Consider the following 27,467-nt stretch of genomic DNA (forward strand, 5'->3'; position numbering starts at 1 on the left):
TCTGGGGTACAGTGTTGCCCCCGTAGCAGCGCCCCCTACGTCTGGGGTACAGTGTTGCCCCCGTAGCAGCGCCCCCTACGTCTGGGGTACAGTGTTGCCCCCGTAGCAGCGCCCCCTACGTCTGGGGTACAGTGTTGCCCCCGTAGCAGCGCCCCCTACGTCTGGGGTACAGTGTTGCCCCCGTAGCAGCGCCCCCTACGTCTGGGGTACAGTGTTGCCCCCGTAGCAGCGCCCCCTACGTCTGGGGTACAGTGTTGCCCCCGTAGCAGCGCCCCCTACGTCTGGGGTACAGTGTTGCCCCCGTAGCAGCGCCCCCTACGTCTGGGGTACAGTGTTGCCCCCGTAGCAGCGCCCCCTACGTCTGGGGTACAGTGTTGCCCCCGTAGCAGCGCCCCCTACGTCTGGGGTACAGTGTTGCCCCCGTAGCAGCGCCCCCTACGTCTGGGGTACAGTGTTGCCCCCGTAGCTACTGACCAGTATCCCTCCGACTCCTGCCGACCAGTTTGGCAGTAACAGGGGGCTCAGTCTGGGGGCAGTGGGGGGCAGATCTTGCCTACAGACCCTCTTACACACGGGCACAGAATGGCGCAGCAGATTAAATGCATTTATTGTGGGTATATGTTTCATACAGAGGGCATACTGCCCCACCAATAACTGCCCCGCCAATACCCCTCCGTACAGGGACCCCCCTCTGCAGCCTAAACCAATCGATGTTTCCTATTCGCTGACAGAATCAGATTAAATGGGGGGGGGGTGATGAAATTTTGATTTTTAAATCGCTATTTTGTCTCTTCTAGTGCTGACAGTGCAAAAGAGACCCCCTAGCAATGAGACCCCTACTTGCCCCTCTGCCCTAGCAATGAGACCCCTACTTGCCCCTCTGCCCTAGCAATGAGACCCCTACTTGCCCCTCTGCCCTAGCAATGAGACCCCTACTTGCCCCTCTGCCCTAGCAATGAGACCCCTACTTGCCCCTCTGCCCTAGCAATGAGACCCCTACTTGCCCCTCTGCCCTAGCAATGAGACCCCTACTTGCCCCTCTGCCCTAGCAATGAGACCCCTACTTGCCCCTCTGCCCTAGCAATGAGACCCCTACTTGCCCCTCTGCCCTAGCAATGAGACCCCTACTTGCCCCTCTGATGCAATAAAGCTTAACGTGAGGGGGTTGCACCGGCTTGGGCCCCAGACGGACCCCTGGACAGCGCTGTTGGTCCCCTCGCTATTGGGCGGATTATTCTGCCATTGGCCCATTATCTGCACCGTTACTAAATACCCTCTGTATCCGACGTACTGACCCCCAGGCCTGTGCTCTCACTTACGTTTCTCTCCATAACCAGCAGGTGGCGCTGTGTATCCAGAGCCCTGAGGGGAAGTGACACGTTATACTCAGGTACTTCCTGCTGCAGTTATATACCCCAGGCGTCTGATCCTCACTGTATATAAATACCCCGCTGTGTAGCCCCGGGGGCAGCCATTCCTGCACTGGTACAGCTGGGGTGTTTGCTACAGAAACCCTACTATAGTTTATATAAATACCCCGCTGTGTAGCCCCGGGGGCAGCCATTCCTGCACTGGTACAGCTGGGGTGTTTGCTACAGAAACCCTACTATAGTTTATATAAATACCCCGCTGTGTAGCCCCGGGGGCAGCCGTTCCTGCACCGGTACAGCTGGGGTGTTTGCTACAGAAACCCTACTATAGTTTATATAAATACCCCGCTGTGTAGCCCCGGGGGCAGCCATTCCTGCACTGGTACAGCTGGGGTGTTTGCTACAGAAACCCTACTATAGTTTATATAAATACCCCGCTGTGTAGCCCCGGGGGCAGCCGTTCCTGCACCGGTACAGCTGAGGTGTTTGCTACAGAAACCCTACTATAGTTTATATAAATACCCCGCTGTGTAGCCCCGGGGGCAGCCGTTCCTGCACCGGTACAGCTGGGGTGTTTGCTACAGAAACCCTACTATAGTTTATATAAATACCCCCCTGTGTAGCCCTGGGGGCAGCCATTCCTGCACCGGTACAGCTGGGGTGTTTGCTACAGAAACCCTACTATAGTTTATATAAATACCCCGCTGTGTAGCCCCGGGGGCAGCCATTCCTGCACCGGTACAGCTGGGGTGTTTGCTACAGAAACCCTACTATAGTTTATATAAATACCCCGCTGTGTAGCCCCGGGGGCAGCCATTCCTGCACTGGTACAGCTGGGGTGTTTGCTACAGAAACCCTACTATAGTTTATATAAATACCCCGCTGTGTAGCCCCGGGGGCAGCCATTCCTGCACCGGTACAGCTGGGGTGTTTGCTACAGAAACCCTACTATAGTTTATATAAATACCCCGCTGTGTAGCCCCGGGGGCAGCTGTTCCTGCACTGGTACAGCTGGGGTGTTTGCTACAGAAACCCTACTATAGTTTATATAAATACCCCGCTGTGTAGCCCCGGGGGCAGCCGTTCCTGCACCGGTACAGCTGGGGTGTTTGCTACAGAAACCCTACTATAGTTTATATAAATACCCCGCTGTGTAGCCCCGGGGGCAGCCATTCCTGCACCGGTACAGCTGGGGTGTTTGCTACAGAAACCCTACTATAGTTTATATAAATACCCCGCTGTGTAGCCCCGGGGGCAGCCATTCCTGCACTGGTACAGCTGGGGTGTTTGCTACAGAAACCCTACTATAGTTTATATAAATACCCCGCTGTGTAGCCCCGGGGGCAGCCATTCCTGCACCGGTACAGCTGGGGTGTTTGCTACAGAAACCCTACTATAGTTTATATAAATACCCCGCTGTGTAGCCCCGGGGGCAGCCATTCCTGCACTGGTACAGCTGGGGTGTTTGCTACAGAAACCCTACTATAGTTTATATAAATACCCCGCTGTGTAGCCCCGGGGGCAGCCATTCCTGCACTGGTACAGCTGGGGTGTTTGCTACAGAAACCCTACTATAGTTTATATAAATACCCCGCTGTGTAGCCCCGGGGGCAGCCATTCCTGCACCGGTACAGCTGGGGTGTTTGCTACAGAAACCCTATTATAGTTTATATAAATGCCCCGCTGTGTAGCCCCGGGGGCAGCCATTCCTGCACCGGTACAGCTGGGGTGTTTGCTACAGAAACCCTACTATAGTTTATATAAATACCCCGCTGTGTAGCCCCGGGGGCAGCCATTCCTGCACTGGTACAGCTGGGGTGTTTGCTACAGAAACCCTACTATAGTTTATATAAATACCCCGCTGTGTAGCCCCGGGGGCAGCCATTCCTGCACTGGTACAGCTGGGGTGTTTGCTACAGAAACCCTACTGTTTGCCCCCGGGGCTACACAGCGGGGTATTTATATAAACTATAGTAGGGTTTCTGTATATACAAGACTATATGTGACACTGCCTGTAGTTACACAGGTTGTTATCCACAAATCCCCCCACTTCCCTCCCAATTACATTCCCCCCCCCCCCCCTCTCACCCCCAGTTAGTGTATAACTCACATTGGGCCTGATTCACTAAAGGGCGATAAAACGTGCGCTATTCGTATTGTGCGCTAAAATTTTTACCGCCGCTTAATTTTGGCGATTTTTCGCACGATTCACTATAAGCATACTCGCGCTTTTTTATGCGCGATATTGCAAGCGTTATTTAACTCGCGAAAGACTATTTCAATGCGGTATTTGCCTGTACATGCGCTAAATTACGCGAATAATCGCCGAATATGAATGGTAGCATAGAAACAGTGTATAAAAATTGTCGAAGCATATAAATGGTGTGTATAAATATTAGCCACATATAAATGGTATCATATAAATGGTAGCATATAAATAGTAGCATATAAATGGTAGCATATAAATAGTAGCATATAAATAGTAGCATATAAATGGTATCATATAAATAGTAGCATATAAATGGTATCATATAAATAGTAGCATATAAATGGTAGCATATAAATGGTAGCATATAAATAGTGCATATAAATAGTAGCATATAAATGGTATCATATAAATGGTAGCATATAAATGGTAGCATATAAATAGTGCATATAAATAGTAGCATATAAATGGTATCATATAAATGGTATCATATAAATGGTAGCATATAAATAGTGCATATAAATGGTATCATATAAATGGTAGCATATAAATGGTAGCATATAAATAGTGCATATAAATGGTATCATATAAATGGTAGCATATAAATGGTAGCATATAAATGGTAGCATATAAATGGTAGCATATAAATAGTGCATATAAATAGTAGCATATAAATGGTATCATATAAATGGTAGCATATAAATGGTAGCATATAAATGGTAGCATATAAATAGTGCATATAAATGGTAGCATATAAATAGTAGCATATAAATGGTAGCATATAAATGGTAGCATATAAATGGTAGCATATAAATGGTAGCATATAAATGGTAGCATATAAATGGTAGCATATAAATGGTAGCATATAAATGGTAGCATATAAATGGTAGCATATAAATGGTAGCATATAAATAGTAGCATATAAATAGTAGCATATAAATAGTAGCATATAAATAGTAGCATATAAATAGTAGATGCTTATGAATAGTAGCATATAAATAGTAGCATATAAATAGTAGCATATAAATAGTAGATGCTTATGAATAGTAGCCACTAGTGATGAGTGAATCTGTTCTGGTTTCTTTAGTGAAAAATTAGCAAATCTTTCGAAAGATCCACGAAACGGCAAAAATGTTGTGCGGGCAAAAAATTTGTTGCCCGTGACTATTATTTTTTGACGCTTGTATAAATTTTTGGATGTGCGGTGAATTTTTGCGGGGCGAATTTTTTCATGCGTTTTGCCATTGGCGGATTGTTTTGCGAAACGCATGAAAAAATCCGCCGCGAAAAAATTCAACGCACGTCCAAAAATTCGCTGCGAATCCATGCCTGGTGAAACATTTCATCACTTGTAGCCAAATAGAAATAGTCGCGCAAATGAACGCTCGCCATGTTAGCCATACACGCCAATACTTGCAGAAAATTACCGTATTAAAAATGCCCATTTGGCTGCAAACTGGCGGCTGTGTCACTCTGGGGGAAACACTGAATAAATAACACTGTAAGTCCATATTTTATTGCAAAAACTCATTTACTGTACTTTTCTATAATTATCGCCTGCCTGTAGTAGGGGTTAATTTTCGTATAGCCGAATGCGATATTTAGCGCGCAAAAGTTACAGTGAATCATGCGATCGTATTCTTTTCAGCGCGGAAATTAACGCAAAACGGTAAAACTAGTGCGAGAAATACCCCATGCGAAAATGGCGATTTATCGCACGCGATAATACTATGGTGAATCGCGCGCAAGTTATTTTGCGTTTTTTAACGCGAAAAAGCGTGCGATCATTTTTATCGCCCTTTAGTGAATCAGGCCCATTATATTATGTTTGACCCAAGTGCATTTATCAAGATTGAGCCTGATTGGCCAGTTGCTGCCCGGTGTGTCAGTTTGTTACTGATCTGGAACTTTCTGCTGCCACAGAAGGAAATGCCCCTTTAAAAGGTAAGTGCACCTTCAGGATGTTATTGATTGGCCCGTTCTTAGCAAGCTTTCAATTGGTCTCTATTTACACACAATTCGGTTTCTCACGTTCGATCTTCCCGCTCAGTCTGATTTCCCCCCTCACTGGCCAATAGCAGCCGCGGCAGGACAAAGCCCCTGATTGGATACTGAGCTTCTTGTCGCTGGGGGCGGGGCTCTGGCGGAACCTCTTCTCGCTGCCTCCAACTACTGCCCCACGGGCTGACAAACCTGAGATTGATGTTCATTTGTCCCCATTCCCAGGTCAGACAGTCCCTGGGGCAACAGCGCTCGTGTCTTGGCCCCTCCGTCCGGCAGCGGGGGCTGTAAGTGAGAGACTGGGGGTATCTGTGTGAGAGACTGGGGGTATCTGTGTGAGTGAGAGAGAGACTGGGGGTATCTGTGTGAGTGAGAGAGAGACTGGGGGTATCTGTGTGAGTGAGAGAGAGACTGGGGGTATCTGTGTGAGTGAGAGAGAGACTGGGGGTATCTGTGTGAGTGAGAGAGAGACTGGGGGTATCTGTGTGAGTGAGAGAGAGACTGGGGGTATCTGTGGGAGAGACTGGGGGTATCTGTGTGAGTGAGAGAGAGACTGGGGGTATCTGTGTGAGTGAGAGACAGACTGGGGGTATCTGTGTGAGTGAGAGAGAGACTGGGGGTATCTGTGTGAGAGACTGGGGGTATCTGTGTGAGTGAGAGAGGGACTGGGGGTATCTGTGTGAGAGACTGGGGGTATCTGTGTGAGTGAGAGAGAGACTGGGGGTATCTGTGTGAGTGAGAGAGAGACTGGGGGTATCTGTGTGAGTGAGAGAGAGACTGGGGGTATCTGTGTGAGTGAGAGAGAGACTGGGGGTATCTGTGTGAGTGAGAGAGGGACTGGGGGTATCTGTGTGAGTGAGAGAGAGACTGGGGGTATCTGTGTGAGTGAGAGAGAGACTGGGGGTATCTGTGTGAGTGAGAGAGGGACTGGGGGTATCTGTGTGAGTGAGAGAGAGACTGGGGGTATCTGTGTGAGAGACTGGGGGTATCTGTGTGAGTGAGAGAGGGACTGGGGGTATCTGTGTGAGTGAGAGAGAGACTGGGGGTATCTGTGTGAGTGAGAGAGAGACTGGGGGTATCTGTGTGAGTGAGAGAGAGGACTGGGGGTATCTGTGTGAGAGACTGGGGGTATCTGTGTGAGTGAGAGAGAGACTGGGGGTATCTGTGTGAGTGAGAGAGAGACTGGGGGTATCTGTGTGAGTGAGAGAGAGACTGGGGGTATCTGTGTGAGTGAGAGAGAGACTGGGGGTATCTGTGTGAGAGACTGGGGGTATCTGTGTGAGTGAGAAGAGAGACTGGGGTATCTGTGTGAGTGAGAGAGAGACTGGGGGTATCTGTGTGAGTGAGAGAGGGACTGGGGGTATCTGTGTGAGAGACTGGGGGTATCTGTGTGAGTGAGAGAGAGACTGGGGGGTATCTGTGTGAGTGAGAGAGAGACTGGGGGTATCTGTGTGAGTGAGAGAGAGACTGGGGGTATCTGTGTGAGTGAGAGAGAGACTGGGGTATCTGTGTGAGTGAGAGAGAGACTGGGGGTATCTGTGTGAGTGAGAGAGGGACTGGGGGTATCTGTGTGAGAGACTGGGGGTATCTGTGTGAGTGAGAGAGAGACTGGGGGTATCTGTGTGAGTGAGAGAGAGACTGGGGGTATCTGTGTGAGTGAGAGAGAGACTGGGGGTATCTGGTGTGAGTGAGAGAGAGACTGGGGGTATCTGTGTGAGAGACTGGGGGTATCTGTGTGAGTGAGAGAGAGACTGGGGGTATCTGTGTGAGTGAGAGAGAGACTGGGGGTATCTGTGTGAGTGAGAGAGGGACTGGGGGTATCTGTGTGAGTGAGAGAGAGACTGGGGGTATCTGTGTGAGTGAGAGAGAGACTGGGGGTATCTGTGGTGAGTGAGAGAGGGACTGGGGGTATCTGTGTGAGTGAGAGAGAGACTGGGGGGTATCTGTGTGAGTGAGAGAGAGACTGGGGTATCTGTGTGAGAGACTGGGGGTATCTGTGTGAGTGAGAGAGGGACTGGGGGTATCTGTGTGAGTGAGAGAGAGACTGGGGGTATCTGTGTGAGTGAGAGAGAGACTGGGGGTATCTGTGTGAGTGAGAGAGAGACTGGGGGTATCTGTGTGAGAGACTGGGGTATCTGTGTGAGTGAGAGAGAGACTGGGGGTATCTGTGTGAGTGAGAGAGAGACTGGGGGTATCTGTGGTGAGTGAGAGAGAGACTGGGGGTATCTGTGTGAGTGAGAGAGAGACTGGGGGTATCTGGTAGTGAGAGACTGGGGGTATCTGTGTGAGTGAGAGAGAGACTGGGGGTATCTGTGTGAGTGAGAGAGAGACTGGGGGTATCTGTGTGAGTGAGAGAGGGACTGGGGGGTATCTGTGTGAGAGACTGGGGGTATCTGTGTGAGTGAGAGAGAGACTGGGGGTATCTGTGTGAGTGAGAGAGAGACTGGGGGTATCTGTGTGAGTGGAGAGAGAGACTGGGGGTATCTGTGTGAGTGAGAGAGAGACTGGGGGTATCTGTGTGAGTGAGAGAGGGACTGGGGGGTATCTGTGTGAGAGACTGGGGGTATCTGTGTGAGTGAGAGAGAGACTGGGGGTATCTGTGTGAGTGAGAGAGAGACTGGGGGTATCTGTGTGAGTGGAGAGAGAGACTGGGGGTATCTGTGTGAGTGAGAGAGGGACTGGGGGTATCTGGTGTGAGTGAGAGAGAGACTGGGGTATCTGTGTGAGTGAGAGAGAGACTGGGGGTATCTGTGTGAGTGAGAGAGAGACTGGGGGTATCTGTGTGAGTGAGAGAGAGACTGGGGGTATCTGTGTGAGTGAGAGAGGGACTGGGGGTATCTGTGGTGAGTGAGAGAGGAGACTGGGGGTATCTGTTGTGAGTGAGAGAGAGACTGGGGGTATCTGTGTGAGTGAGAGAGGGACTGGGGTATCTGTGTGAGTGAGAGAGAGACTGGGGGTATCTGTGTGAGTGAGAGAGGGACTGGGGGTATCTGTGTGAGTGAGAGAGAGACTGGGGGTATCTGTGTGAGTGAGAGAGGGACTGGGGGTATCTGTGTGAGTGAGAGAGGGACTGGGGTATCTGTGTGAGTGAGAGAGAGGACTGGGGTATCTGTGTGAGTGAGAGAGAGACTGGGGGTATCTGTGTGAGGAGAGAGGACTGGGGGTATCTGTGTGAGTGAGAGAGAGACTGGGGGTATCTGTGTGAGTGAGAGAGAGACTGGGGGTATCTGTGTGAGTGGAGAGGACTGGGGGTATCTGTGTGAGTGAGAGAGGACTGGGGTATCTGTGTGAGTGAGAGAGGACTGGGGGTATCTGTGTGAGTGAGAGAGGGACTGGGGGTATCTGTGTGAGTGAGAGACGGTGGGGGTATCTGTGTGAGTGAGAGAGAGACTGGGGGTATCTGTGTGAGTGAGAGAGAGACTGGGGGTATCTGTGTGAGTGAGAGAGGGACTGGGGTATCTGTGTGAGTGAGAGAGGGACTGGGGGTATCTGTGTGAGAGACTGGGGTATCTGTGTTGAGAGAGAGAGAGACTGGGGTATCTGTGTGAGTGAGAGAGAGACTGGGGGTATCTGTGTGAGTGAGAGAGAGACTGGGGGTATCTGTGTGAGTGAGAGAGAGACTGGGGGTATCTGTGTGAGTGAGAGAGGGACTGGGGTATCTGTGTGAGTGAGAGAGGACTGGGGTATCTGTGTGAGAGGACTGGGGGTATCTGTGTGAGAGAGAGAGAGACTGGGGGTATCTGTGTGAGTGAGAGAGAGACTGGGGGTATCTGTGTGAGTGAGAGGGACTGGGGTATCTGTGTGAGTGAGAGAGAGACTGGGGTATCTGTGTGAGTGAGAGAGAGACTGGGGTATCTGTGTGAGTGAGAGAGAGACTGGGGGTATCTGTGTGAGTGAGAGAGGGACTGGGGGTATCTGTGTGAGTGAGAGAGAGACTGGGGGTATCTGTGTGAGTGAGAGAGAGACTGGGGGTATCGGTGTGAGTGAGAGAGAGACTGGGGGTATCTGTGTGAGTGAGAGAGAGACTGGGGGTATCTGTGTGAGAGACTGGGGGTATCTGGGGAGAGACTGGGGGTATCTGTGTGAGTGAGAGAGGGACTGGGGTATCTGGTGGTGAGAGACTGGGGTATCTGTGGGAGAGACTGGGGGTATCTGTGGGAGAGACTGGGGGTATCTGTGTGAGAGAGAGAGAGACTGGGGGTATCTGTGTGAGTGAAGAGACAGACTGGGGGTATCTGTGTGAGTGAGAGAGAGACTGGGGGTATCTGGTGGAGAAGACTGGGGTATCTGTGTGAGTGAGAGAGAGACTGGGGGTATCTGTGTGAGTGAGAGAGAGACTGGGGTATCTGTGTTGAGTTGAGAGAGAGGACTGGGGTATCTGTGTGAGTGAGAGAGAGACTGGGAGGTATCTGTGTGAGTGAGAGAGGGACTGGGGGTATCTGTGTGAGTGAGAGAGAGACTGGGGGTATCTGTGTGAGTGAGAGAGGGACTGGGGGTATCTGTGTGAGTGAGAGAGCGGACTGGGGGTATCTGTGTGAGTGAGAGAGAGGACTGGGGGTATTCTGTGTGAGTGAGAGAGAGACTGGGGTATCTGTGTGAGTGAGAGAGAGACTGGGGGTATCTGGTGTGAGTGAGAGACTGGGGGTATCTGTGTGAGTGAGAGAGGGACTGGGGGTATCTGTGTGAGAGACTGGTATCTGTGTGAGTGAGAGAGAGACTGGGGTATCTGTGTGAGTGAGAGAGAGACTGGGGTTATCTGTGTGAGTGAGAGAGAGACTGGGGGTATCTGTGTGACTGAGCTGAGAGAGGACTGGGCTGGTGAGAGACTGGGGTATCTGTGTGAGAGAGAGAGAGGACTGGGGGTATCTGTGTGAGTGAGAGAGAGACTGGGGGTATCTGTGTGAGTGAGAGAGAGACTGGGGTATCTGTGTGAGTGAGAGAGAGACTGGGGGTATCTGTGTGAGTGAGAGAGAGACTGGGGGTATCTGTGTGAGTGAGAGAGGGACTGGGGTATCTGTGTGAGAGACTGGGGGTATCTGTGTGAGAGAGAGAGAGACTGGGTATCTGTGTGAGTGAGAGAGAGACTGGGGGTATCTGTGTGAGTTGAGAGAGAGACTGGGGTATCTGTGTGAGTGAGAGAGAGACTGGGGGTATCTGTGTGAGTGAGAGAGAGACTGGGGTATCTGTGTGAGTGAGAGAGAGACTGGGGGTATCTGTGTGAGTGAGAGAGGGACTGGGGGTATCTGTGTGAGAGACTGGGGTATCTGTGTGAGTGAGAGAGAGACTGGGGGTATCTGTGTGAGTGAGAGAGAGACTGGGGGTATCTGTGTGAGTGAGAGAGAGACTGGGGGTATCTGTGTGAGAGACTGGGGGTATCTGTGGGAGGAGACTGGGGTATCTGTGTGAGTGAGAGAGGGACTGGGGGTATCTGTGTGAGAGGACTGGGGTATCTGTGTGAGTGAGAGAGAGACTGGGGTATCTGTGTGAGAGACTGGGGTATCTGTGGGGAGGAGAGAGGGACTGGGGGTAATCTGTGTGAGAGACTGGGGGTATCTGTGGGGGTATCTGTGTGAGTGAGACTGTGTGAGTGAGAGAGAGACCTGGGGTATCTGTGTGAGTGAGAGAGAGACTGGGGTATCTGTGTGAGTGAGAGAGAGACTTGGGGGTATCTGTGTGAGTGAGAGAGAACGGGGTATCTGTGTGAGTGAGAGAGAGACTGGGGTATCTGTGGGAGAGACTGGGGATCTGTGTGAGTGAGAGAGAGACTGGGGTATCTGTGTGAGTGAGAGAGAGACTGGGGCATCTGTGTGAGTGAGAGAGAGACTGGGGGTATCTGTGTGAGTGAGAGAGAGATGGGTATCTGTGTGAGTGAGAAAGAGAGACTGGGTATCTGTGTGAGTGAGAGAGAGACTGGGGTATCTGTGTGAGTGAGAGAGAGACTGGGGGTATCTGTGTGAGTGAGAGAGAGACTGGGGGTATCTGTGTGAGAGAGAGAGACTGGGGGTATCTGTGTGAGTGAGAGAGAGACTGGGGGTATCTGTGTGAGTGAGAGAGAGACTGGGGGTATCTGTGTGAGAGACTGGGGGTATCTGTGTGAGAGAGAGAGAGACTGGGGGTATCTGTGTGAGTGAGGAGAGAGACTGGGGGGTATCTGTGTGAGTGAGAGAGAGACTGGGGGGTATCTGTGTGAGTGAGAGAGAGACTGGGGGGTATCTGTGTGAGTGAGAGAGAGACTGGGGGTATCTGTGTGAGTGAGAGAGAGACTGGGGGTATCTGTGTGAGTGAGAGAGAGACTGCGGGCGTATCTGTGTGAGTGAGAGAGAGACTGGGGGTATCTGTGTGAGTGAGAGAGGGACTGGGGGTATCTGTGTGAGAGACTGGGGGTATCTGTGTGAGTGAGAGAGAGACTGGGGGTATCTGTGTGAGTGAGAGAGAGACTGGGGGTATCTGTGTGAGTGAGAGAGAGACTGGGGGTATCTGTGTGGGATTGTTAGGGGGGGCTGTCTCACTGGGTTTATAGTTATGTGTAACTGTCACTGTGTCTGTCCCTTTCCCTTCCCTGCACTGCTGGTTCTGACTCCTGATACAACTCCCCAATACCCATTCATTCCTCATTCTCACTGGGTTTATAGTTATGTGTAACTGTCACTGTGTCTGTCCCTTTCCCTTCCCTGCACTGCTGGTTCTGACTCCTGATACAACTCCCCAATACCCATTCATCCCTCATTCTCACTGGGTTTATAGTTATGTGTAACTGTCACTGTGTCTGTCCCTTTCCCTTCCCTGCACTGCTGGTTCTGACTCCTGATACAACTCCCCAATACCCATTCATTCCTCATTCTCACTGGGTTTATAGTTATGTGTAACTGTCACTGTGTCTGTCCCTTTCCCTTCCCTGCACTGCTGGTTCTGACTCCTGATACAACTCCCCAATACCCATTCATCCCTCATTCTCACTGGGTTTATAGTTATGTGTAACTGTCACTGTGTCTGTCCCTTTCCCTTCCCTGCACTGCTGGTTCTGACTCCTGATACAACTCCCCAATATCCATTCATTCCTCATTCTCACTGGGTTTATAGTTATGTGTAACTGTCACTGTGTCTGTCCCTTTCCCTTCCCTGCACTGCTGGTTCTGACTCCTGATACAACTCCCCAATACCCATTCATCCCTCATTCTCACTGGGTTTATAGTTATGTGTAACTGTCACTGTGTCTGTCCCTTTCCCTTCCCTGCACTGCTGGTTCTGACTCCTGATACAACTCCCCAATATCCATTCATTCCTCATTCTCACTGGGTTTATAGTTATGTGTAACTGTCACTGTGTCTGTCCCTTTCCCTTCCCTGCACTGCTGGTTCTGACTCCTGATACAACTCCCCAATATCCATTCATTCCTCATTCTCACTGGTTTATAGTTATGTGTAACTGTCACTGTGTCTGTCCCTTTCCCTTCCCTGCACTGCTGGTTCTGACTCCTGATACAACTCCCCAATATCCATTCATTCCTCATTCTCACTGGGTTTATAGTTATGTGTAACTGTCACTGTGTCTGTCCCTTTCCCTTCCCTGCACTGCTGGTTCTGACTCCTGATATAACCTCATTAATCTCCTTCTTAAGGACTAGAGCCCAAAACTGCCCCCCCCATACTCACTGTTACTGCCCCCCCCATACTCACTGTTACTGCCCCCCCCCATACTCACTGTTACTGCCCCCCCCATACTCACTGTTACTGCCCCCCCCCCCATACTCACTGTTACTGCCCCCCCCCCATACTCACTGTTACTGCCCCCCCCCATACTCACTGTTACTGCCCCCCCCCCATACTCACTGTTACTGCCCCCCCCCCATACTCACTGTTACTGCGCCCCCCCATACTCACTGTTACTGCGCCCCCCCATACTCACTGTTACTGCCCCCCCATACTCACTGTTACTGCCCCCCCCATACTCACTGTTACTGCCCCCCCATACTCACTGTTACTGCCCCCCCCCCCCCCCATACAGATTTTTGTTACCGACCCCGACACTAACACTTTCCCCCAGTCAGTGCCGGATAATTAAAGTCCCCCCATGTGCAACAGTATCTGGGTCTCATCCCCCTCATCTATACGGGGGGGGGGCGGCTTATAGCCGACACCAATGATCATTTCCTTCTGCCCCACTGACATTTCTACCCAAAGAGACTCGCCGTTGTTGGGCAGTTCTGGGGTGAAGTTCCCCTTTATTTGGCAGTTTGGCGCCTGTATAACGGGGGGCGGTTGTTACCCCACAAAGTAATATGACTCTATACAGACTAAGAGTTGGGAGTCAGTAATGGGTTAAAGTGAATGCCCCGGGGGGGGGTACGGGGGGCGCAGTATAAACCCCAATAATACAGATATTAGAGGAAATACAGAGAAATAAAAATTCACAACTTTTAGTGAGAAAACCAACGTTTCCTACACTTTCCCCCCCAACCCCCCCCCCCCCCCCGTCTGCCGAAGGGCAAATAAAAACCATATAATTCCCAGACAGAATATTCATTTGCTGTGATTGGTGCAGTTCCCCGAGCCAACCGGCTGTAAGTGTGAGTGAGTGATGGGCTCAGTGTGAGTGTGAGTGATGGGCTCAGTGTGAGTGAGTGATGGGCTCAGTGTGAGTGAGTGTAAGTGAATGATGGGCTCAGTGTGAGTGAGTGTAAGTGTGAGTGAGTGATGGGCTCAGTGTGAGTGTAAGTGTGAGTGATGGGCTCAGTGTGAGTGAGTGTAAGTGTGAGTGAGTGATGGGCTCAGTGTGAGTGTAAGTGTGAGTGATGGGCTCAGTGTGAGTGTGAGTGAGTGATGGGCACTTACCTGTGTGCTCTGTGCCGAGTCCCTGCAGAAAGGAAGGGGCTGCGCTCAGTGCTGTGGTTTATACTGGGGCCGGTGCGATGGCTACTGGGTTCTGTCAGGTGGGTCCTCTGCTTCCTGTCTGTGTGTGTGTGTGTGTGTGTGTGTGTCTCTGCGTGTGAGTGGGGGTGGGGCAGGTTTCTTTTGTGAGCCGGACACTAGGGGACCTGATTTCTCCTTCATCTCAGCCCCCACTTTGTGCTCCTGATATCCCCGAACGGCTCACTGGGGCTCGACTTGGGCTAAGAGGTAGGGACGTCCCATAAGAAGACTTGGGCTAAGATGTAGGGACGACCCATAAGAAGACTTGGGCTAAGATGTAGGGACGACCCATGAGAAGACTTGGGCTAAGAGGTAGGGACGTCCCATAAGAAGACTTGGGCTAAGATGTATGGACGACCCATAAGAAGACTTGGGCTAAGATGTAGGGACGACCCATAAGAAGACTTGGGCTAAGATGTAGGGACGACCCATAAGAAGACCTGGGCTAAGATGTAGGGACGACCCATAAGAAGACTTGGGCTAAGATGTAGGGATGTCCCATAAGAAGACTTGGGCTAAGATGTAGGGATGACCCATAAGAAGACCTGGGCTAAGATGTAGGGACGACCCATAAGAAGACCTGGGCTAAGATGTAGGGACGACCCATGAGAAGACTTGGGCTAAGATGTATGGACGACCCATAAGAAGACTTGGGCTAAGATGTAGGGACGACCCATAAGAAGACTTGGGCTAAGATGTAGGGACGACCCATAAGAAGACCTGGGCTAAGATGTAGGGACGACCCATAAGAAGACCTGGGCTAAGATGTAGGGACGACCCATAAGAAGACTTGGGCTAAGATGTAGGGACGACCCATAAGAAGACCTGGGCTAAGATGTAGGGACGACCCATAAGAAGACTTGGGCTAAGATGTATGGACGACCCATAAGAAGACTTGGTCTAAGATGTAGGGATGTCCCATAAGAAGACTTGGGCTAAGATGTAGGGATGACCCATAAGAAGACCTGGGCTAAGATGTAGGGACGACCCATAAGAAGACCTGGGCTAAGATGTAGGGACGACCCATGAGAAGACTTGGGCTAAGATGTAGGGACGACCCATGAGAAGACTTGGGCTAAGATGTAGGGACGACCCATAAGAAGACCTGGGCTAAGATGTAGGGACGACCCATGAGAAGACTTGGGCTAAGATGTAGGGACGACCCATGAGAAGACTTGGGCTAAGATGTAGGGACGACCCATAAGAAGACCTGGGCTAAGATGTAGGGACGACCCATAAGAAGACTTGGGCTAAGATGTAGGGATGACCCATAAGAAGACTTGGGCTAAGATGTAGGGACGACCCATAAGAAGACTTGGGCTAAGATGTAGGGACGACCCATAAGAAGACTTGGGCTAAGATGTAGGGATGACCCATAAGAAGACTTGGGCTAAGATGTAGGGATGACCCATAAGAAGACTTGGGCTAAGATGTAGGGACGACCCATGAGAAGACTTGGGCTAAGATGTAGGGATGACCCATAAGAAGACTTGGGCTAAGATGTAGGGACGACCCATAAGAAGACTTGGGCTAAGATGTAGGGATGACCCATAAGAAGACTTGGGCTAAGATGTAGGGACGACCCATAAGAAGACTTGGGCTAAGATGTAGGGACGACCCATGAGAAGACTTGGGCTAAGATGTAGGGACGACCCATGAGAAGACTTGGGCTAAGATGTAGGGACGTCCCATGAGAAGACTTGGGCTAAGAGCTCATATATTTGAAGTGAAAATTCTTTCACTTTCAGGGAACCCACCAAATGTTCCATAAATATCAGATCAGACCAATAGTGGGAGCTGTGAGGGGAAACACTGTGGGGTCTCTGGGTACCAGGGTGTGGCTTTCCTGCCCATAAGTACAAATAGGCGGGGGCGGGGCTATAGCTGCGTAAGAAGGGAAGAACTTGGCACATCATCAGAAACTGCCCCTTAGTGCTTTGTATTTGCACAGGGGAGCGATGCGCTTCTGCCTCTGGGGGGGCACAAGGTTTATTCGGATCTCAACAACCACATTTGCCCATTGCTGCCCTCATTGGCCAGAGGCAAAAGGCTCATCATCTTACAGGTCCTACCTCTCTAAGGTGATACTTTTACTGGTGGATTGTGGGTACAGAGGTGGGTTGTGGGTACAGAGGTGGGTTGTGGGTACAGAGGTGGGTTGTGGGTACAGAGGTGGGATGCACCAGCGTTGGACTGGGGGTGCCCAGGTCCCACCACTCTCGCCTGTATATAGGGAGAATTCCTTTAATAGATGGCAGCCTGTGTATCCTTACCTGTGAGAGCTGGGGGTACATCTGGCTGTCCCATAAGCCCATTACTTTATGTTTACAGTATTGCCCCCTTACTGAGCAGAACTGATGGTAACAGAGGGATCCAAGGGAAGGGGGGGCATAAGGGGCAAGTGGGTTAAGGCTTGTGCAGATACCCCCGGCTCCCCCCATTCTGCTGCTGCTGATTGTACCTATTCTGTGGGGTCCAATTCAGTAATTAATAAGGACAGAAGTGCGGCTCTGGGGGGGGGGGGGTATAACCTTTGGTTCTGCTGAGAATATGGTCCATTAGAACCGGGAGGAGAATCTGGAGATCAGTTCTGAGATCCCAGCGGAACTGGGAGTGGGTCGTACAGAACCCCTTGCCCCCCGTGTATATACTGTATATATATATATAGCAGCTGGGGGTTCCTCTGCCCGATACTTTGGTTCCGAGAATAACGAGTTTGCTCTTTCAGTTTATGGGGGGCAACTGCCTGTATATCATAAAGAGAAATGGGGGGCATCTCCCTAGGGAAGTGGGGGGGCTAGGAATGTTGTGCGGGGGATGCTCAGCACCCCACATGCTGACACAGGGGCAGATACTGTGTGGGGGTGCCCGGCAGGGCCCGATAAACCAACACCCTCCCTATAACTCCTCCCATTGCTCCATATACCCCTCCCTATAACTCCTCCTATTGCTCCATATACCCCTCCCTATAACTCCTCCTATTGCTCCATATACCCCTCCCTATAACTCCTCCTATTGCTCCATATACCCCTCCCTATAACTCCTCCTATTGCTCCATATACCCTCCCTATAACTCCTCCCATTGCTCCATATACCCTCCCTATAACTCCTCCCATTGCTCCATATACCCCTCCCTATAACTCCTCCCATTGCTCCATATAACCCCGCCTATCATACCATATAAAGGCTCTGTATGGATAGTTATTCACTGTACTTTATTAAGAATGTGTATATAGTTGGGGGGGGGGGGGGCAGTATTGCTGATATAACAGAGAGGTACAAGCTCCCTAAGACCCTGACAGACCCGGGGGGGGGGGGGGGGGCAGGACCCCCCCACCTTGCCACTCTCCCCAGCAGGTGCTCATTACTGGAATGGATTCTATTTTGGGAAAGTCGTAATAAATGGCTTCATACGGGATCCTCATCATCATCATCATCATCATCCTCACTCCAATCTGCAGGGGCGTCGGTCCCAAAGTAGCGATCCCCAAAATTACCTGGTGAGAGAGAAACTCAGAACTTACCCCAAACCAGAACAAGTGAAATACTGAGCCAGGGGAGCGGGGTGTGCAAGGAGAGCGGGGTGCCAGGGGAGCGGGGTGTGCAAGGAGAGCGGGGTGCCAGGGGAGCGGGGTGTGCAAGGAGAGCGGGGTGCCAGGGGAGCGGGGTGCCAGGAGACGGGGGTGCAAGGAGAGCGGGGTGTGCAAGGGGAGCGGGGCGCAAGGAGAGCGGGGTGTGCAAGGGAGCGGGGCGCAAGGAGAGTGGGGTGTGCAAGGGGAGCGGGGCGCAAGGGGAGCGGGGTGTGCAAGGGGAGCGGGGCGCAAGGGGAGCGGGGTGTGCAAGGGGAGCGGGGTGTGCAAGGGGAGCGGGGCGCAAGGAGAGCGGGGTGTGCAAGGGGAGCGGGGCGCAAGGAGAGCGGGGTGTGCAAGGGGAGCGGGGCACAAGGAGAGCGGGGTGCCAGCAGAGAGGGGCGCCAGCAGAGAGGGGCGCCAGGGGAGGAGGGTGCAAGGAGAGCGGGGCGTGCAAGGAGAGCGGGGCGCCAGGGGAGCTGGGTGCAAGGGGAGCAGGGTGAAAGGAGAGCGGGGCGCCAGGGGTGCAGGGTGCAAGGGGAGCAGGGCGCCAGGGGAGCAGGGTGCCAGGAGAGCGGGGCGCCAGGGGAGCAGGGTGCAAGGAGAGCGGGGCGCCAGGGGAGCAGGGCGCAAGGGGAGCAGGGCGCAAGGGGAGCAGGGCGCAAGGGGAGCAGGGCGCAAGGGGAGCAGGGCGCCAGGGGAGCAGGGCGCCAGGGGAGCAGGGCGCAAGGGGAGCAGGGCGCCAGGGGAGCAGGGCGCCAGGGGAGCAGGGCGCAAGGGGAGCAGGGCGCAAGGGGAGCAGGGCGCAAGGGGAGCAGGGCGCAAGGGGAGCAGGGTGCAAGGAGAGCGGGGCGCCAGGGGAGCAGGGTGCAAGGAGAGCGGGGCGCCAGGGGAGCAGGGTGCAAGGAGAGCGGGGCGCCAGGGGAGCAGGGTGCAAGGAGAGCGGGGCGCCAGGGGAGCAGGGTGCAAGGAGAGCGGGGCGCCAGGGGAGCAGGGTGCAAGGAGAGCGGGGCGCCAGGGGAGCAGGGTGCAAGGGGAGCAGGGCGCAAGGGGAGCAGGGCGCAAGGGGAGCAGGGTGCCAGGAGAGCGGGGCGCCAGGGGAGCAGGGTGCAAGGAGAGCGGGGCACCAGGGGAGCTTTGTGATTGGCAGTTTAATGGGGGGCCCTAGAGCTGCATAGAGCCCATATGTATCACCAATAGGGAACTTTCTGGGTTCAGGCCCCAAGTGCAGTGAAACATTAGGGGGGGCCGTCCTTAACGCCAAGCTAGCAATCACTCAAACCTGCCCCCTAACTGGCACCCCCTACTGTTAGTAGCAGCCCCCCTAGGAGTTGAGGGGTTCAGCTGTACCTATTCCTGGGATGATGCGGAACATGTCGTTGACTTTCTTATCCACAGCAGTAGTGAGTATCTGCACGCGGGGGAAGGCGTAGGCCACGGAGTGCACCCCCAGTTCCGCCATGAGCAGAGACAGCAGGAAGATCTTCTCTTCGGGAACCTCGTGGTCCTGTGAGGGGGACACCCGGCTCGTTACTTGGGCAGTGCCAGCCAATCCCCGCCCTGCGCACCCACCGGCCAATCACTCACCAGCAGCACTCGGATGGCCATCATGGCCGCCGCTCCGGTAGACACGGTGCAGTCCATCAGAATCACATGGTCTTCACTGATATCCTTGGGCAGCCTCAAATAGTGCAACTGGGGGGGCAGATGGTTTGGGGGTGAGTAGGGAAAGGGGCACCCTATGGCTTCTATTGCCTCTGTCGTTACTTTTAAAGGGGAAGTTCCACCTTTACATTAACTGTTACTGTGTTATAGAATGGCCTAATCCTAGCAACTTTGCAATTGGTCTTCATTATTTATAGTTTTCATACTATCTGCCTTCCACTTCTGCCTCTTTGCAGCTTTCCAATGGGGGTCAGTGACCCCGGCAACCACAAACAATTACACATGTATTAGTACTGTTACTTTTTATTACTTACCTTACTATTCAGCCCCCATTCCTATTCCAGCTTCCCTTTAACCCACTGCCTGGTTGCTAATTAAACAGGACCCTAGCAACCAGAGAGCTGCTGAAATTCCAAACGGGAGAGCTGCTGAAGAGAAAGCTGAATAACTAAAAACTGCACAAAATAAAAAAAATGAAGACCAATTGCAAAGGTGAACAATCCCATTCCCGGGCACCCTCCCGTGCCACACAGTGCCCCCCATGCCCATGTACCTGCCCCTTCAGTCAAACTCCTCTCACCTCGGGCTCCCCCGTGCTGGGGTTAGTCTGGATGAGGATGGTTCCGATCCGAACATCTTTACACACAGCTCTCAGCGCCGGCTCCATAGTCTCCCCGGCTCTCAGTATGGACACACCGGTAATCTGGGGCACAGCGACCCGCTCAGTATCCTCTGTGGCACCCACACCCACTGGCACCCACACTGGCACTCACTGGCACCCACACTCACTGGCACCCACAGCACAGGCAGCCTCACTGGCACCCACACTCACTGGCACACAGAGCACAGGCACCCTCACTGGCACCCACCCACACTGGCACCCACACTCACTGGCACACAGAGCACAGGCACCCTCACTGGCACTCACACTCACTGGCACCCACACTCACTGGCACCCACACTCACTGGCACCCACACTCACTGGCACCCACACTCACTGGCACACAGAGCACAGGCACCCTCACTGGCACCCACCCACACTGGCACCCACACTCACTGGCACACAGAGCACAGGCACCCTCACTGGCACTCACACTCACTGGCACCCACACTCACTGGCAACCACACTCACTGGCACCCAGAGCACAGGCACCCACACTGGCACTCAAACCCACTGGCACCCCCACACCCACTGGCACCCCCAGCACAGGCACCCACTTACACTTTCTCTGAATCTCCCCGGCCAGACACCCACCCACAGAGAATGCGTCTTCCCATTCACAGCACCCACTTACCCGCTTGCCATCATACATGCGCCCCTGGTAGTCGTGCCCTTGAGGGGTCTGTACTGTGCAACACTGGGGAGCATGAAAGGAAGTATGAGTACAAGTGTGAGTACAGGTGCGAGTACAGGGGTGTGAGTACAGGGGTGCGAGCACAAGTGTGAGTACAAGTGAGAGTACAAGTGTGAGTACAGGTGCGAGTACAGGGGTGCGAGTACAGGGGTGCGAGCACAAGTGTGAGTACAAGTGTGAGTACAAGTGTGAGTACAGGTGCGAGTACAGGGGTGCGAGTACAGGTGCGAGCACAAGTGTGAGTACAAGTGAGAGTACAAGTGTGAGTACAGGTGCGAGCACAAGTGTGAGTACAAGTGTGAGTACAAGTGTGAGTACAGGTACGAGTACAAGTGTGAGTACAAGTGTGAGTACAGGTATGAGCACAAGTATGAGTACAGGTGCGAGCACAAGTGTGAGTACAGGTATGAGCACAAGTATGAGTACAGGTGCGAGCACAAGTGTGAGTACAGGTGTGAGTACAGGTGCGAGCACAAGTGTCAGTACAGGTATGAGTACAGGTATGAGTACAGGTGCGAGCACAAGTGTGAGTACAGGTGTGAGTACAGGTATGAGCACAAGTGTGAGTACAAGTGCGAGCACAAGTGCGAGCACAGGTGTGAGTACAGGTATGAGTACAGGTATGAGTACAGGTGTGAGTACAAGTGCGAGCACAGGTGTGAGTACAGGTATGAGTACAGGTATGAGCACAAGTGTGAGTACAAGTGCGAGCACAAGTGCGAGCACAAGTGTCAGTACAGGTATGAGTACAGGTATGAGTACAGGTGCGAGCACAAGTGTGAGTACAGGTGTGAGTACAGGTATGAGCACAAGTGTGAGTACAAGTGCGAGCACAAGTGCGAGCACAGGTGTGAGTACAGGTGCGAGCACAGGTGCGAGTACAGGTGCGAGTACAGGTATGAGCACAAGTATGAGTACAGGTGCGAGCACAAGTGTGAGTACAGGTGTGAGTACAGGTATGAGCACAAGTGTGAGTACAAGTGCGAGCACAAGTGCGAGCACAGGTGTGAGTACAGGTGCGAGCACAGGTGCGAGTACAGGTGCGAGTACAGGTATGAGCACAAGTGTGAGTACAAGTGCGAGCACAAGTGTGAGTACAGGTGCGAGCACAGGTGTGAGTACAGGTGCGAGCACAGGTATGAGCACAAGTGTGAGTACAAGTGTGAGTTCAAGTGTGAGTACAGGTGTGCATTGTACCCTTACCCTGAATGGCAGGAAGGAGGAGGCGTACTCGATCAGAAGCCGCATGAGGCGCCGGGAGTAAAAGATGAACTCGTCTCGGCTCGTCTCTCGGTCCCTGATAATAACAGAGTCGGGTCACTGGGGGGCGCAATACTGACCCAATACTCCCTGGCAGCACACACGGTGGGGGGGTTACAGGTATCCCCAGGAAGTGAGGCTAAAGGCTTCCTGCTGATTGGTTGCTATGGGTTACTGCCCCTGGGGTCCCTATAGCCAATGAACCGGCCTGTATGTATTTGGGGTGTGGGAAAAAACTGGGGTACCCAGAGGAAACCCACAAACTCCTGGCTGGCATCAAACCTAAGGCCCCACTTTTGTTCCACTGCGCCCCCTACTGGGAGTGTTTGTGGGAGAAACCATTTTGTGGGCAATACCAAGTGCCAATGGCAGCATTAATACCCCAATTGACAGTGGGGGGCCCCGTGCTTGCACAGTGTGTGACTGAGCCCCTATACAGAGAGTATTGTGCTATTACAGCGGGCAGTGCCAGCCTGTAGCCCCCGTACTACTGCGTGTATTGTGCTATTACAGCGGGCAGTGCCAGCCTGTAGCCCCAGTACTACTGCGAGTATTGTGCTATTACAGCGGGCAGTGCCAGCCTGTAGCCCCTGTACTACTGCGTGTATTGTGCTATTACAGGGGGCAGTGCCAGCCTGTAGCCCCAGTACTACTGCGAGTATTGTGCTATTACAGCGGGCAGTGCCAGCCTGTAGCCCCCGTACTACTGCGTGTATTGTGCTATTACAGCGGGCAGTGCCAGCCTGTAGCCCCAGTACTACTGCGAGTATTGTGCTATTACAGCGGGCAGTGCCAGCCTGTAGCCCCCGTACTACTAGGTGTATTGTGCTATTACAGCGGGCAGTGCCAGCCTGTAGCCCCCGTACTACTAGGTGTATTGTGCTATTACAGCGGGCAGTGCCAGCCTGTAGCCCCTGTACTACTAGGTGTATTGTGCTATTACAGCGGGCAGTGCCAGCCTGTAGCCCCCATACTACTAGGTGTATTGTGCTATTACAGCGGGCAGTGCCAGCCTGTAGCCCCCGTACTACTGCGTGTATTGTGCTATTACAGCGGGCAGTGCCAGCCTGTAGCCCCAGTACTACTGCGAGTATTGTGCTATTACAGCGGGCAGTGCCAGCCTGTAGCCCCTGTACTACTAGGTGTATTGTGCTATTACAGCGGGCAGTGCCAGCCTGTAGCCCCCGTACTACTGCGTGTATTGCGCTATTACAGGGGGCAGTGCCAGCCTGTAGCCCCCGTACTACTGCGTGTATTGCGCTATTACAGGGGGCAGTGCCAGCCTGTAGCCCCCGTACTACTAGGTGTATTGTGCTATTACAGCGGGCAGTGCCAGCCTGTAGCCCCCGTACTACTGCGTGTATTGCGCTATTACAGGGGGCAGTGCCAGCCTGTAGCCCCCGTACTACTGCGTGTATTGCGCTATTACAGGGGGCAGTGCCAGCCTGTAGCCCCCGTACTACTGCGTGTATTGCGCTATTACAGGGGGCAGTGCCAGCCTGTAGCCCCCCTACTACTGCGTGTATTGTGCTATTACAGGGGGCAGTGCCAGCCTGTAGCCCCCGTACTACTAGGTGTATTGTGCTATTACAGGGGGCAGTGCCAGCCTGTAGCCCCAGTACTACTGCATGTATTGTGCTATTACAGGGGGCAGTGCCAGCCTGTAGCCCCCGTACTACTAGGTGTATTGTGCTATTACAGGGGGCAGTGCCAGCCTGTAGCCCCAGTACTACTGCGAGTATTGTGCTATTACAGCGGGCAGTGCCAGCCTGTAGCCCCAGTACTACTGCGAGTATTGTGCTATTACAGGGGGCAGTGCCAGCCTGTAGCCCCAGTACTACTGCGAGTATTGTGCTATTACAGGGGGCAGTGCCAGCCTGTAGCCCCAGTACTACTGCGAGTATTGTGCTATTACAGGGGGCAGTGCCAGCCTGTAGCCCCAGTACTACTGCGAGTATTGTGCTATTACAGGGGGCAGTGCCAGCCTGTAGCCCCAGTACTACTGCGAGTATTGTGCTATTACAGGGGGCAGTGCCAGCCTGTAGCCCCAGTACTACTGCGAGTATTGTGCTATTACAGGGGGCAGTGCCAGCCTGTAGCCCCAGTACTACTGCGAGTATTGTGCTATTACAGGGGGCAGTGCCAGCCTGTAGCCCCAGTACTACTGCATGTATTGTGCTATTACAGCGGGCAGTGCCAGCCTGTAGCCCCAGTACTACTGCGAGTATTGTGCTATTACAGGGGGCAGTGCCAGCCTGTAGCCCCAGTACTATTGCGAGTATTGTGCTATTACAGGGGGCAGTGCCAGCCTGTAGCCCCAGTACAGGGAGCCAGTTGGGCCAAGACCTGTCCCTCCCCCAGACATTACCGGCCCCCAAATCTCACACATAAAGCTGAGAGGAAATCACCTGCGACTCTTACACGGATATATTTATAGCTGCGGTCTCACCGCCGGTTCCAACTGCCGCCCAGTAAATATGTCACTTGGGGGGGGGGCCCAGCAGAGCCCATGGGGCCACTACCTACCTGATTATTGTGTGCATGACTCGCACTTGGGGCGTCTCCTTCAGGACACTGAGGGTCCGGGGCAGGGGCTGGGACTGGTGGGCAGATGCCAGGGCAGCCCTGGGGTAGGAAGGAACAAAAGGGAGAGTCACATGGGCAGATTAATGCAAACGGGGTGTTAGAGTCACACAAGCAGCCATGTGTTAGTGCTCACTGCAAACCCAGCAGCTGTATTATTCATGGGCAAACTTCCCCTTTACTTACCTGCCAAACCCACCTGGTACTGCTAACCGACCCGCCTATAACAGCTACCCCCCATTAACCAACCAGCCCAAAACTGCTACCCCCCCATTAACCAACCAGCCCAAAACTGCTACCCCCCCACTAACCAACCAGCCCATAACTGCTACCCCCCCACTAACCAACCAGCCCAAAACTGCTACCCCCCACTAACCAACCAGCCCATAACTGCTACCCCCCCCCACTAACCAACCAGCCTATAACTGCTACCCCCCCACTAACCAACCAGCCTATAACTGCTACCCCCCCCACTAACCAACCAGCCCATAACTGCTAACCCCCCCCCACTAACCAACCAGCCTATAACTGCTACCCCCTAACCAACCAGCCCATAACTGCTACCCCCCCACTAACCAACCAGCCCATAACAGTTACCCCCCTACTAACCAACCAGCCCATAACTGCTACCCCCCCCACTAACCAACCAGCCCATAACAGTTACCCCCCCTACTAATCAACCAGCCCATAACTGCTACCCCCCTACTAACCAACCAGCCCATAACTGCTATCCCCCTACTAATCAACCAGCCCATAACTGCTACCCCCCTACTAACCAACAAGCCCATAACTGCTATCCCCCTACTAACCAACCAGCCCATAACTGCTACCCCCCCTACTAACCAACCAGCCATAACAGTTACCCCCCCCACTAACCAACCAGCCCATAACTGCTACCCCCCTACTAACCAACCAGCCCATAACTGCTACCCCCCTACTAACCAACCAGCCCATAACTGCTACCCCCCTACTAACCAACCAGCCCATAACTGCTACCCCCCCCACTAACCAACCAGCCCATAACAGTTACCCCCCCTACTAATCAACCAGCCCATAACTGCTACCCCCCTACTAACCAACCAGCCCATAACTGCTATCCCCCTACTAATCAACCAGCCCATAACTGCTACCCCCCTACTAACCAACAAGCCCATAACTGCTATCCCCCTACTAACCAACCAGCCCATAACTGCTACCCCCCCTACTAACCAACCAGCCCATAACAGTTACCCCCCCCACTAACCAACCAGCCCATAACTGCTACCCCCCTACTAACCAACCAGCCCATAACTGCTACCCCCCTACTAACCAACCAGCCCATAACTGCTACCCCCCTACTAACCAACCAGCCCATAACAGTTACCCCCCCACTAACCAACCAGCCCATAACTGCTACCCCCCTACTTACCAACCAGCCCATAACTGCTACCTCCCTACTTACCAACCAGCCCATAACTGCTACCTCCCTACTAATCAACCAGCCCATAACTGCTACCTCCCTACTAATCAACCAGCCCATAACTGCTACCCCCCTACTAACCAACCAGCCCATAACTGCTACCCCCCTACTAACCAACCAGCCCATAACTGCTACCCCCCTACTAACCAACCAGCCCATAACAGTTACCCCCCCACTAACCAACCAGCCCATAACTGCTACCCCCCTACTTACCAACCAGCCCATAACTGCTACCCCCCTACTAACCAACCAGCCCATAACTGCTACCCCCCTACTAACCAACCAGCCCATAACTGCTACCCCCCTACTAACCAACCAGCCCATAACAGTTACCCCCCCACTAACCAACCAGCCCATAACTGCTACCCCCCTACTTACCAACCAGCCCATAACTGCTACCCCCCTACTTACCAACCAGCCCATAACTGCTACCTCCTTACTAATCAACCAGCCCATAACTGCTACCCCCCCCACTAACCAACCTGCCCATAACTGCTACCCCCCCACCCAATATGGCTGCTCACTGGCCCTACTCTGGTTCCCCCCATAGCACAGGGGCCCACACAGCCAATCAGGGCCCGGCTGGATGAGAACCAACCAACACACACACACGCAGGTCTCACATGTCCCATCGGAGCTTCCTCTGTCCAGGAAACAGGATGTTGGGGCAAACCATGTTACATACAGTGGGGGGGGAATGGGAGAGACAGAATGAGCCAATGGTAACACTCAAGATGCAGAGAGACAGGGGGATTATGGGAGAATCAGTCATAGAATGGAGAGAGAGAGAGATGAGGTGTAACTGGGGGGTCAGGGATTGAGGGAGGCGGGGCCATTAGGCAGGGAGATGGAGGCGGGGCCATTAGGCAGAGAAATAGAGGCGGGGCCATTAGACAGAGAGATGGAGGCGGGGCTGTAAGGGGCACAGATAGGTTGAGGATTAATAAAGACAGAAGAGGAGGCGGAGCTAATGGGTAGATGTAGGAGTGGTTATAAAGAAGAGATTTGGGGGGGAAAATGGAGAGATGGGTGTTGGTGGGTGTAATGATAGTGACAGTGAGACACGGGGAGGGGGAGACACTGGGGGGGG

General features: G+C 52.9%; 2 protein-coding genes across 4 annotated transcripts in view; both read right to left on the bottom strand.

Moving 5' to 3' along the window:
- The window catches only part of sox18 (SRY-box 18), a gene marked incomplete at its 3' end in the record, with an annotated part of 354,190 nt that overhangs the window by 212,036 nt on the left and 114,687 nt on the right, over nucleotides 1–27,467 (bottom strand).
- Nucleotides 17,683–27,467, bottom strand: part of LOC116407971 (uridine-cytidine kinase 1 like 1) — a 33,198-nt gene continuing 23,413 nt past the window's right edge. For 2 of the 3 annotated variants that reach the window (XM_031894538.1, XM_031894536.1), the window contains exons 8-15: nucleotides 27,001–27,020; nucleotides 24,862–24,960; nucleotides 22,279–22,372; nucleotides 21,016–21,078; nucleotides 20,301–20,423; nucleotides 19,643–19,750; nucleotides 19,406–19,562; nucleotides 17,683–17,983 (exon numbers count right to left, since the gene is read on the bottom strand). In XM_031894538.1, the coding sequence (XP_031750398.1) occupies nucleotides 17,895–17,983; nucleotides 19,406–19,562; nucleotides 19,643–19,750; nucleotides 20,301–20,423; nucleotides 21,016–21,078; nucleotides 22,279–22,372; nucleotides 24,862–24,960; nucleotides 27,001–27,020 (753 nt within the window). In that variant the 3' untranslated portion in view covers nucleotides 17,683–17,894. The remainder of the gene's footprint in view (nucleotides 17,984–19,405; nucleotides 19,563–19,642; nucleotides 19,751–20,300; nucleotides 20,424–21,015; nucleotides 21,079–22,278; nucleotides 22,373–24,861; nucleotides 24,961–27,000; nucleotides 27,021–27,467) is intronic. The other variant, XM_031894537.1, reaches the window with a different exon arrangement.

Source organism: Xenopus tropicalis, chromosome 10 (assembly GCF_000004195.4).
Source record: "Xenopus tropicalis strain Nigerian chromosome 10, UCB_Xtro_10.0, whole genome shotgun sequence".
NCBI classification, from domain to species: Eukaryota; Metazoa; Chordata; class Amphibia; order Anura; family Pipidae; genus Xenopus; species Xenopus tropicalis.